At 43.9% G+C, this 12136-nt stretch overlaps 1 protein-coding gene across 3 annotated transcripts in view; it reads right to left on the bottom strand.

The window, feature by feature from the left end:
* The window catches only part of LOC145338628 (voltage-dependent L-type calcium channel subunit alpha-1S-like), a 421023-nt gene that overhangs the window by 283652 nt on the left and 125235 nt on the right, over window positions 1-12136 (bottom strand). For all 3 annotated transcript variants that reach the window (XM_080183005.1, XM_080183003.1, XM_080183004.1), the window contains exons 16-18: window positions 6935-7067; window positions 6405-6534; window positions 6191-6250 (exon numbers count right to left, since the gene is read on the bottom strand). In XM_080183005.1, the coding sequence (XP_080039131.1) occupies window positions 6191-6250; window positions 6405-6534; window positions 6935-7067 (323 nt within the window). The remainder of the gene's footprint in view (window positions 1-6190; window positions 6251-6404; window positions 6535-6934; window positions 7068-12136) is intronic.

Below are 12136 nucleotides of genomic sequence, written 5' to 3' on the forward strand. Positions count from 1 at the left end.
GCCTCATTTCCTAGATGTGGAGATGCTAGCATTGGACTGGGCTAAACATAGTAAGAAGTTATTTACCGTCATTTCCTAGGTCGTGATGTGGAGATGCCGGCGTTGGACTGGGATAAATTCCAAGTGTCATTTCCTAGGACCAGATATGGTTGTAAGGTTTCTGGCCTCCACTACCTTCTCAGGCAGTGGATTCCAGGTTCCCACCATCTTCAGAGTAAAAATTATTTTTCTCTAATCGTCTGAATCTCCTTCCCCTTACCCGAAAACGATGTCTCCTCGTGATTTGACCCCTCAACTAAGGGGAACAGCAGCTGACTGTCCATACCCCTTATAATCTTGTACACCTCAATCATGTCCCCCCTTAGCCTTCTCTGCTCTAGAGAAAACAGTCCAAACCTATCCAGTTTCTCAAACTATCCACCCAGGCATCATCCCGGTAAACCTCCACTGTACCCCCTATAGGGCAATCGCGTCCTTCCTATAGTGAGGTGACCAGAAGGCGCACAGTACTCCACCTGTGGCCTAACCAACACTATGTACAGTTCCAACTTTACCTCCCAGCTCTTATACTCTGTGGCACAACTGATCAACACAAGTATCCCATATGCCTTCTTAACTATCCTATTCACCTGCTCTGTCGATTTCAGGGATCGGTGAATAAATATCCTAAGATCAATCCTTATCTCTGAGTTTCCCAATGACCCGTATTCATTAAATACACCCTCATCTTGTTACTTCCTCTAACGTGTATCGCCTCACAGTTATCAGGGTTAAATACCATCTGCCACTGTTCTACCCATCAGACTAGCCCATCTATATCTGTAACCTATGACCTTCTTCTTTACTGTTAACCACCCTAGCAATCTTAGTGTCATCTGAAAATTTGCTTATCATTCCCCCACATTATCATCTACATCATTCATGTTACAACAAACAATAAGGGTCTCAGCACTGAACCTTGTACACCACCAATCAGTGACCTCCCTTTGTGTCCTATTACCAAGCCAGCTTTTGATCCATCTTGCCAAGTATCCCTGAATTCCATGTGCTTCAAACTTCTGAATCAGTTTCCCATGTGTGAACTTGTCAAAGGCATTGCTAAAATCATATAAAGTACATTTAGTAAACTTCCTTCATCCACACACTTGATCACATTTTCAAAAAATTCTATCAAATTTGTTAGGCAAAAGCCATTGTCCCTAATTAACAAAGCCATTGTCCCTAGTTAACCCATGCCTTTCCAAGTTGGGATTAATTTTCTCTTTGAATTTTTTCCAATAGTTTCCCTACCAGTGACGCAAGATGCACCAGTCTGTAATTTCCTGGTTCATCTCTACCACATTTCTTGAAAAGTGGAACTACATTAGAATATAGCCCTTACAAACTAAAAAGCATAGAAAAGACCTGAGAAACTATAAGTGATAAAAGTTGTAAATATTTATCTGACCTTCCTCACTACTTGCCAATCAGCTCTCTCTCGTACCCTCTACTACTGTGGCAGGGCAAGATCACTCTCTGAAGATTAAAAAGTTAGAAAGCCTGCACCGAATTCCCACTGTCTTCCAAATTTCAAATACCCCACTCACTCTGCCTGACAAGTGAGACAATTGTAAACTGGGGTAGTTACGAAGAAAAGCAAAAGGATACAAAAAATGCCAAGGTCCTCAAGAAACACTGAGAAAAAGCTCATGGGGATAAGAAAGACAAGACGGAAGATTTGTACAAGTGTATTCTAAGAATCATGCAGCATAGGGATAGCCCATTGTGTCTATGGTATATTTTATTTATTAGTGTCACAAGTAGGCTTACATTTACACTGCAATGAAGTTACTGTGAAAATCCCCCTGTCACCGCACTCCGGCGCCTATTCGGATATACTGAAGGACAATTTAGCATGGCCAATGCACCTAACCAGCATGTTTTTCAGACTGTGGGAGGAAACCAGAGCACCTGGAAAAAACCCTCGCAAACACAGGGAGAACGTGTGTCACAAATAGGCCTACATCAACACCGCCACAAAGTTACTATGAAAATCCCCTATTTACCACACTCTGGTGCCTGTTCGGGTATACCAAGGGACAACGCAACATGGCCAATCAGCTCAACCAGTACATCCCCCGAACTGCAGGAGGAAACCGGAGCACCTGGAGGAAACCCACACAGACATGGAGAGAACACGCAGACTCTGCACACACCGTCACCCAAGCTGAGAATTGGATCCAGGTCCCTGGCGCTATGAGGCAGCAGGGTCAACCAGTAAGTTTGCTGGTTCTTTGGTTGAGCAATCCATTTACTGTAATTCTACTGCCTGCTCATTCCCCTTTGACCCATATATTTTTTCCCTTAAACTTCTGCAATTTCCTTTTGAAAACATCTCTACTTTGATTGCCAATTTTACTCCATTATTTTTGGGTCAGAGAGAAATATTGGGAATTACAGCCTAGTCTAATGTGTAAGAACAGAGTACTTGGAAAAATACAAACTGATCAAAGAGAGTCAACATAAATTAATAAAGAGTAGCAAACCCAATTAACATAAAAAAATAGAAACTAGGAGCCGGAATAGGCCATTTGGCCCTTTGAGCCTGCTCTGCTATTCAGTATTCGAACATAGAACACAGAAAAACTACAGCACAAACCAGCCCTTCTGCCCACAAGTTGCGCCGATGATATCCCTACCTACCAGGCTTACCTCTAATCCCTATTAAGTCCCATGTACTCATCCAGAAGTCTCTTGAAAGACCCTATCGCATTTGCCTCCACCATCACTGACGGCAGCCAATTCCACTCACCCACCACCCTCTGAGTGAAAAACTTACCCCTGACTTACCCCTGGGTCCGGGTCCACAGGACTGGGGTCCGGGTCCACAGGACTGGGGTCCGGGTCCACAGGACTGGGGTCCGGGTCCACAGGACTCTTAAATCGGCCTCGCAGGTGGAGGAGGTGGTCAAGAAGGCGTATGGTGTACTGGCCTTCATTAATCGAGGGATTGAGTTTAGGAGTCGGGAGGTAATGCTGGAACTTTATAAGACCCTTGTCAGGCCTCATTTGGAGTATTGTGCGCAGTTCTGGTCGCCTCACTATAGGAAAGATGTAGAAGCTATTGAAAGGGTGCAGAGGAGATTTACAAGGATGTTGCCTGGACTGGGAGGCATGCCTTATGAAGTTAGGTTGAGGGAGCTGGGACTCTTTTCCCTGGAGAGACGAAGGTTGAGAGGCGACCTGATAGAAGTTTACAAAATGTTGAGAGGAATAGATAGGGTGGACTCTCAGAGGCTATTTCCCCGGTTTGAAATGGTCGCTACGAGAGGACACAGATTTAAGGTGCGGGGAGGGAGGTTCAGAAGTGATGTTAGGGGTAAGTTTTTCACTCAGAGGGTGGTGAGTGAATGGAATCGGCTGCCGTCAGTGGTGGTGGAGGCGAACTCGCTGGGGTCTTTTAAAAGACTTCTGGATGAGTATATGGGGTTTAATGAGATTGAGGGTTATAGATAGGTCTGTAGGTTGGTAGGTGATGTGGTCGGCGCAACTTGTGGGCCGAAGGGCCTGTTTGTGCTGTAGTGTTCTATGTTCTATGTTCTATGTTCTATCTCCTCTGTACCTACTCCCCAGCACCTTAAACCTGTGTCCTTTTGTGGCAACCATTTCAGCCCTGGGAAAAAGCCTCTGAAAATCCACCCGATCAATACCTCTCAATATCTTACACACCTCTATCAGGTCACCTCTCATCCTTCGTCTCTCCAGGAGAAAAGACCGAGCTCCCTCAACCTATCCTCATAAGGCATGCCACCCAATCCAGGCAACATCCTTGTAAATCTCCTCTGCACCCTTTCAATAGCTTCCACATCCCTCCTGTAATACGGCGACCAAAACTGAACACAGTACTCAAAGAACAAAACAGCACGGGAAACAGGCCCTTCAGCCCAACGAGCCCGCGCTGCCATTTTAACATTATGTGTCCCCTCTCCACCCATGACCCATGTCTATGCTTATGGCATTCCACTAATTTATGGACAATTTGTTACACCAATCACCCTAAGAGCACACCTTTGGGGTGTGGGAGGAAACCGGAGCACCCGGAGAAAACCCACGCAAGCACGGGGAGAATGCGCAAACTCCCACAGACACTGGCCCAAATCCATGTATCTGCACAGCAAATAGTGATAGTCACTGAGCTGTCGTGTTGCCCAGCATCTGGTCCAGTTTAAGCGTACACTAATGACGTGAAGCACTAGGCTACTCTCAAAACATCCAGGAGCAGCCCTCGTACGACCCATCGCGTGTATGCCCCTTGTTGGACTCCAAGTGGAGTCTTACCAGGATCTTATAAAGTTGCAGCATTATGTCCCGACTCCTAAACTCAATCCCTCGATTAATGAAGGCCAGTACACCATACGCCTTCTTAACTACATCCTCTACCTGCGAGGCTGATTTAAGAGTCCTGTGGACCCGGATCCCAAGGTCCTTCTGATCCTCTACACTGCTAAGAGTCTTACCCTTGATATTACACTCCTTCATCCCATTTAACCCGCCAAAATGGACCACTACACAATCATCCAGGCTGAAGTCCATCTGCCACTTCTCCGCCCAGTCTTGCATCCTACCTATGTCACGCTGCAACTTCTGACTTCCCTCCAAACTATCCACAACACCACCAACCTTCGTGTCGTCAGCAAACTTACCAACCCATCCCTCCTCTTCCTCATCCAGGTCATTCATGAAAATTACAAACAGCAAGGGTCCCAGGACAGATCCCTGGGGCACTCCACTGATGACTGACCTCCATGCTGAAAAGGACCCATCCACAACCACTCTCTGCCATCTGCAGGCAAGCCAGTTCTGGATCCACAAGGCAACAGCCCCTTGGATCCCATGCCCTCTCACATTCTCAAGAAGTCTTGCATAGGGGACCTTATCGAACGCCTTGCTGAAGTCCATATAAACCACATCTACTGCCAATGTACATTGGTCACATCTACTGCCAATGTATTTAGTCACATTTTCAAAGAACTCAACCAGGCTCATAAGGCACGATCTGCCTTTGACAAAGCCGTGCTGACTACTTCTGAGCATACTAAACTTCTCTCATAAGGGATTGGTGGATAGGTTTATGGACGAAAAGGGATTGGTTTAGATTAGTGGGTCAATGTTTTTTTTTAAAAATAAGACTGGTCGGCGCAACATTGTGGGCCGAAGGGCCTGTTCCGCGCTGTAATGTTCTATGTTCTATGTTCATAAACCCTGTCCCTCAGGATCTTCTCCATCAACTTAGGTTAACTGAGGTTAGACTCACCGGTCGGTAATTTCCTGGGCTATCCCTATTCCCTTTCTTGAATATAGGAACAACATCTGCAATCCTCCAATCCTCCAAAACCTCTCCCGTCTCCATCGATGAAGCAAAGATCATCGCCAGAGGCTCTGTAATCTCTTCCCTCGCCTCCCACAATAACCTGGGGTACATCCCATCCGGTCCCAGTGACTTATCTATCTTGATGCTATTCAAAAGTTCCAACACATTCTCTTTCTTAATGTCCACACACTCAATCTTTTCAGTCCGCTGTAAGCCTGCAGTACAACCAACCAGATCTTTTTCCACCGTGAATACCGAGGTAAAGTATTCATTAAGCACCTCTGCTATTTCTACCGGTTCTGTACAAACTTTCCCACCTTCACATTTTATAGGTCCTATTCCTTCCGATCTCATCCTTTTACTCTTCCCATATTGGTTGAACGCCTTAGGGTTCTCCTTAATCTGACCTGCCAATTCTTGAAAATCTGCCACCTTACTTCAGTACTTTTCCCCAAGAATACCTCCTTCCAATTCACTCGTCTAATTTCCTGCCTGATGGCTTCATATTTCCCCTTACTCCAGATAAACGCTATTATCAAGACTGATCCTCTATCTCAATGCCATACCCCTTGACACCTTTAGCATCTAGAATAAATAGCGTGTATTTCCCTCTTAAATATATTCAGTGATTTGGCCAAAGGGTCACCACCCTTAGAGTGAAGAAATTTCTCTTCAGTCCAAAATGGATGGCTTTGTATCCTGAGAATGAGAGCCCTTGTTTTGGATCCTTCCCCCAGACAGAGGAAACAACATCCTTGCATCTAATCTGCCCAGTCCTGTCAGAATTTTTTTTACAACAGCCAAGGAGACAGACAAACAATGCATCACGTGAAGCATTACCTTCAGAATAATCTCCCAGGTGAAAATGGCAGTAAAAACAATATCAAAATAGGCAAGGATCTGGAAAGCAAAGAGTGGCAATTAGAGGATTACTCAGTAGACTGGTTAGTAAGAGAGAACATTTTGAGAATACAAAGTCAATAGTACAGTAACATTTACACAACAGCTTTTCAAAAACAAAGATATCCCTTGTGTCAAAAAGTAAACCTCTCACCTGGTTACGGAAAGAATCTGCTCGAATGGGGTCTTCTGCAGCTAGTGAGATACTGCTCAGCAAGATAAAAAGAAGGATGAAGTTTGTAAAAGTGGTTGCATTTACAGTTCTGTGGCACAATTTGCGGAATCTAGAAGAGACAGAATAAAGTGCAGTCTATCAGCAAGGAGCAGGTTTATGAGGTCTGAAAGAGTTATGCCTGTGAAGAGCAGTTTCAGAACAGCAACAATAAACGTAGTATCAGCTTTTCACCTTTGAAGATGTTAAGTAGAATACAACTGTTTATTTTATAAGGCTGGGATTCCAAGGATCTACCTGCCCCCTCAGGTGGACAGAAAGACACCAACATTGGCTCTCTTTGATCAATTTGTATTTTTCCAAGTGCTAAGTTACTCTGTAACTTAGCAGCTTCTGTAACTTCCGTACAACACACATTAGATTAGGCAGTCATTCCCAATTAGTCTCTCTGATCTTAAAATAATGGAGTAAAATTGACAATCTTCATTCCTCCAAACAGCCTAGATACCTACTTGTTAGTTGGGCTGAAGATGAAGAAGGAACTGGCATTGGGCATGGGGACTGCCTTCTCTTTCAGCTGCAGTTCAGCAAGAGGCCGAGGGCGAGGGCTCAGGGGGAATTCGGGCTCCTCCTCCTCATCATCACCTGCAGAAAGCACAGAAAGGCTGAATTAGAGTCATGCGGCATAGAAATAGGCCCTTTGGCCCACCAGGTCTATGCCAACTATTGTCAGGAAGTTCTTTTTTAAATCATGCAGCTTACAGCTTCAGCAATGTCATTGGAAGGGTGGAACTAAGCTGTGGAAGTCAGATGATGGGGCTTTCAGTTTTGTTTGTGACAGTCAGTGATAGGGTTTTTTTCCTTTGGGCTTTTAGTTTTGTTTTGGGCAGTGTGTTTTTGGAAGCAGTTGCTTTTTTCCTCTTTGTTTGGTTCTATCTCAAAGAAGCCGTGTTTTGGGAAATAGATTTGACTTGTCTCTTCCGAGCTTTTTCACAAGGGATTTTCAGCACTCAACCCAGGAGGCTGGATACCTGCAATAAGTGGGCATTAAACTATGCTGTATTGTGTTTATTTGGAAGGTTTTGTGTTTTGGATGTTAGCTTTGGTTGTGACACATTAGAGATATTTCCTTAACAATTATATAAGAAGGATGAAGGATGTAATTGTTTGTAATTGTTAAATGTTCTTGCTAATTGTCTTACTGTGCATGTCAACAATATTCTTAATTAAACCTTTTTGAAAGAAGCTCCTCTTTGGTCAGTTGAATCACACTGGAGTGAAAACTCTCATACTCATCCTAGCCAAATTCAACGCAAAACATTATAGATCATGCGAGCTTCATAGAACACCTTGAAGTATCCAACCTGACATGTAACACTATCAAATACCAATTTATATTAATCCCACTTACCAGCATTTGGTCCATAGCCTACTATGCCTTGGTATTTAAGTGCTTATCCAGATGCTTCTTTAATGTTATGAGAGAACCTGCCTCCACCACCCTCTCAGACAACGCATTCCATATTTCCACTACCCTCTGGGGGAAAATATTTTTCCACAGAAACCCGCTAAACCACTTACCTCTGTAAATCTATGCCCTCTGCTGTTAAGACACCTCTGTCATAGGAGAAAGATTCTTACGATCTACCCTAAATATGAATTTCAATTTTGTACACCTTCCAGCCTCCTCTGCTCCAGGAAAACGCCAGTCTAACCAGTCTTTCTTCATAACTTAATCTTTCCACACCAGGCAACATCCTGGTAAATCTCTTCCACACCCACTCCAGTTCAATCTCATCCTTACGATAGGGCAGTGACCAGAACTGTGCACAATATTCCATCTGTGAGCTAACCAATTCTTATAAAGTTGTACTAAAACCTCTTATTTTCTATGGCCCAGCTAATAAAGGCAAGCGTTTTGCATGCCTTCTTCACCGTCCCCCCCATCTACCTGTGCTGCCACTTTCAGGGATCTGTGGTCACTTTGTTCCTCAACACTCCTTAGGGATCTACTATTCATTATGTATATTCTATCCTTACCAAATCTTCCAAAAGGTATCATCTCACACTCACAGGATCAAATTCTATTGCCATTACTCTGCCCAATTTATCAGCTGATCAATATTATTCTGTAACCTCATTAACCTTCCTTCTCATTATCAACAACACCAATTTTTGTATCATGGGCAAACTTACTAATTATACCTTCTACGTTCATGTCCAAGTCATAAATGTATATAACAAACAGCAAGGGTGCCAGCACTGATCCCTGTGGCACACCACTGGTCACAGTCTTCCAATCACAAAAGTAACTTTCCACCATCATCCTTTACCTCCTAGTAACAAGTCAATTTTGCAACCAATTTGCCAACTTGCCTTGGATCCCATGGGCTCTAATCTTTTTGACCAACCATCCATATGAGACCTGGCCAAAGGCCTTACTGAAGTCTATGTAAACCACATCAGCTGCACTACCCTCATCAATGTATTTAGTTACCTTTTCAAAAACCTCAAATAAATTATTTAGACAGGAAATTGAACAGCTTGTTAGGATACTGGGTGTCTCAAGGTCTGAAGGTGTGAAAGTCATCACACTGAATCATTGACCTAGCCACCCATATTATTTGGAAGAGGACTCTGGAAGTGGAGCAGGTCATGTGGTGAGATAGTCATGCTTTTAAAAGAGCAAGAAACTGTTCCACGAACTGATTTCATCAAATGAGCTGCACGCAACTAATCAGTCAAGATAATAAATAACCAATGAAATTGGGAGAAGGACACAATCTGTTCAACCTTCAACTTCACTCGAGAACAGGCGGCACAGTAGCACAGTGGATAGCACTGCTGCCTCACAGCGCCGGGTCATGGGTTCGATTCCCAGCTTGGGTCACTCTCTGTGTGGAGTTTGCACGTTCTCCCCATGTCTGTGTGAATTTCCTCTGGGTGCACTGGTTTTCTCCCACATTCTGAAAGATGTACTGGTTAGGTGCATTGACCCGAACAGATGCTGGACTGTATTCCAGGATTTGGAATATCCTGGAATACAGGATATTCCAAATCCTGGTACACAGTCCAGCATCTTGACCCAGCGACTGCAAAGGAACAGTAATATATTTCCAAGTCAGAATGATGAGTAGCTTGGAGGGAAACTTGCAGGTGGGCGTGTTCCTATGTATCTGCTGCCCTTTTCCTTCTCAATGGAAGTGGTTGTGGATTTGGAAGGTGCTGTTGAAGGATCTTTGGTGGATTGCTGCAGTGCATCTTGTAGACAGTACACACTGCTGCTACTGAGCGTCGTGATCAAGGAAGTGGATGTGGCACTAATTAACTGAGCTGGTATGTCCTGGATGGTATCAAGTTTCTTAAGTGTTGGTGCAGTTGCATCCATTCAGGCATTCCATCACATTCCTGACTTGTGCCTTGTAGATGGTGAATAGGCTTTGGGAAGTCAGGAGGTGAATTACTCATTCGCAATATTCCTAACCTCTGACCTGCTTTTGTAGTCACTGTGTTTACGTAACTAGTCCAATTGAGTTTCTGGTCAATGGTAACCAAGAATGTTGGCAGTGGGGGATTCAGAGTTGGTAACATCATTGAACTTTAAGGGATGGTGGTTAGAGTGTCTCTTACTCTTCAGTGGTCATTGCCTGGCATTTGTGTGGCATGAATGTTACTTGCCATGTGTCAGCTCAAGTCTGGATATTGTCCAGATTTTATTGCACTTGAACATGGACTGCTTCGGTGTCTGAGGAAACAATCATCATTTGTAATATTATTCTTCCCTCTCATCTACAACTAATATTTGTGAGAGTAAAAGTGTGGGTTAGCTGAGTGAGTGAGATATCATATTTTAAATCTCTGGGGAAAGTTTGGTTTATTTTCTAATTTACAAGAGGCTTGCTGCTACGATGGGAAAAATTTGGATAATCGCTTAGAGGGTAAGAAAACAAATATGTACTTTATACAGTACACACTGATCCCGGATAGTAACAAACTGGGGGCTTGTTTGGGATCAAATGTATTGCAAATGAAACAAGTCTGACCTTGAGCAAATTCAAAGTACTGGAGAAAATTAACAAAGTGGAAATTATTGAAACAAGAAACTAAAGAACTTACAGCAGTAAGCTCCTGAATATTGACAGTAGAAACTAAGATAGCTTTAAAAAATTTCATATGAAAGCTATGTGAAGCACCTCTGCAAGACAGCTTAACATGGCAGAAATTATTCTCATAGAATAGTTAAAAATTATAGCTTAACGTGTAGAACCTAATAAATGCCATAAAGCAGGGAGACCAGAGGCACTAATTTATTTGTCAGAAGTACGCATACATTAACATAGAACAGCACAGCACAGTACAGGCCCTTTGGACCTCGGTGTCGTGCCGAGCTTTGTCTGAAAACAAGATCAAGTTATCCCACTCCTTATCATTCAGGTGTGTTCCATGTGCCTATCCAAGAACCGCTTGAAAGTTCCTAAAGTGTCCAACTCCACTATCACAGCAGGCAGTCCATTCCACACGTCAACCACTCTCTGAGTAAAGAATCTACCTCGGACATCCCTCCTATGTCTCCCACAATGAACCTTACCACCTAGTAACAGTTACATCCACCTGAGGAAATAGTCTTTGAACGTCCACTCTATCTATCCCTCTCATCATCTTACAAACTTCTATTACGTCGCCTGTCATCCTCCTCTGCTCTAAAAAAAGCCCCAGCTCCCTCAACCTTTCCTCATAGGACCTACCCTCCAAACCAGGAAGCATCCTGGTAAATCTCCTCTGCACTCTCTCCAATGCTGCCATATCCTTCTTATAGTGAGATGACTAGAACTGCACAAAATATTCCAAATGTGGTCTCATCAAAGTCCTGTACAGTTGCAGCATAATCCCATGGCTCTTAAACTCTAGCCCCCGTTAATAAACGCTAACACACAGCCTTCTTCACGGCTTTATCCACTTGAGTGGCAACCTTCAAAGATCTGTGGATATGAATCCCAAGATCTCTCTGTTCCTCCACATTCCCCAGAACCCTGCTGTTGACCCTGTAATCCACATTCAAATTTGACCTACCAAAATGAATCACCTCGCAATTATCAGGTTTAAACTCCATCTGCCACTTTTTGGCCCAGCTCTGCCTCCTATCAATGCCTCTTTGAGGCCTGCAAGAGCCCGCGACCTCATCCACTACTCCACCAATCTTCGTGTCATCAGCAAATTTACTGACCCACCCTTCAGCCCCCTCCTCCAAGTGATTGATAAAAATCACAAATAGCAGAGAACCCAGTACTGATCCCGCTGGTAACAGGTCTCCAGTCTGAAACTTTTCCATCCACCACCACCTTCTATGAGATAGCCAGTTACATAGAACATAGAACATAGAATACTACAGCACAAACAGGCCCTTTGGCCCACAAGTTGCACCGATCACATCATCACCTACCAACCTACAGACCTATCTATAACCCTCAATCTCATTAAACCCCATATACTCATCCAGAAGTCTTTTAAAAGACCCCAGCGAGTTCGCCTCCACCACCACTGACGGCAGCCGATTCCATTCACTCACCACCCTCTGAGTGAAAAACTTACCCCTAACATCACTTCTGAACCTCCCTCCCCGCACCTTAAATCTGTGTCCTCTCGTAGCGACCATTTCAAACCGGGGAAATAGCCTCTGAGAGTCCACCCTATCTATTCCTCTCAACATTTTGTAA

This window comes from Carcharhinus amblyrhynchos, unplaced genomic scaffold (assembly GCF_965287045.1).
Source record: "Carcharhinus amblyrhynchos unplaced genomic scaffold, sCarAmb.v2.hapA chromosome_113, whole genome shotgun sequence".
Lineage (NCBI taxonomy): Eukaryota > Metazoa > Chordata > Chondrichthyes > Carcharhiniformes > Carcharhinidae > Carcharhinus > Carcharhinus amblyrhynchos.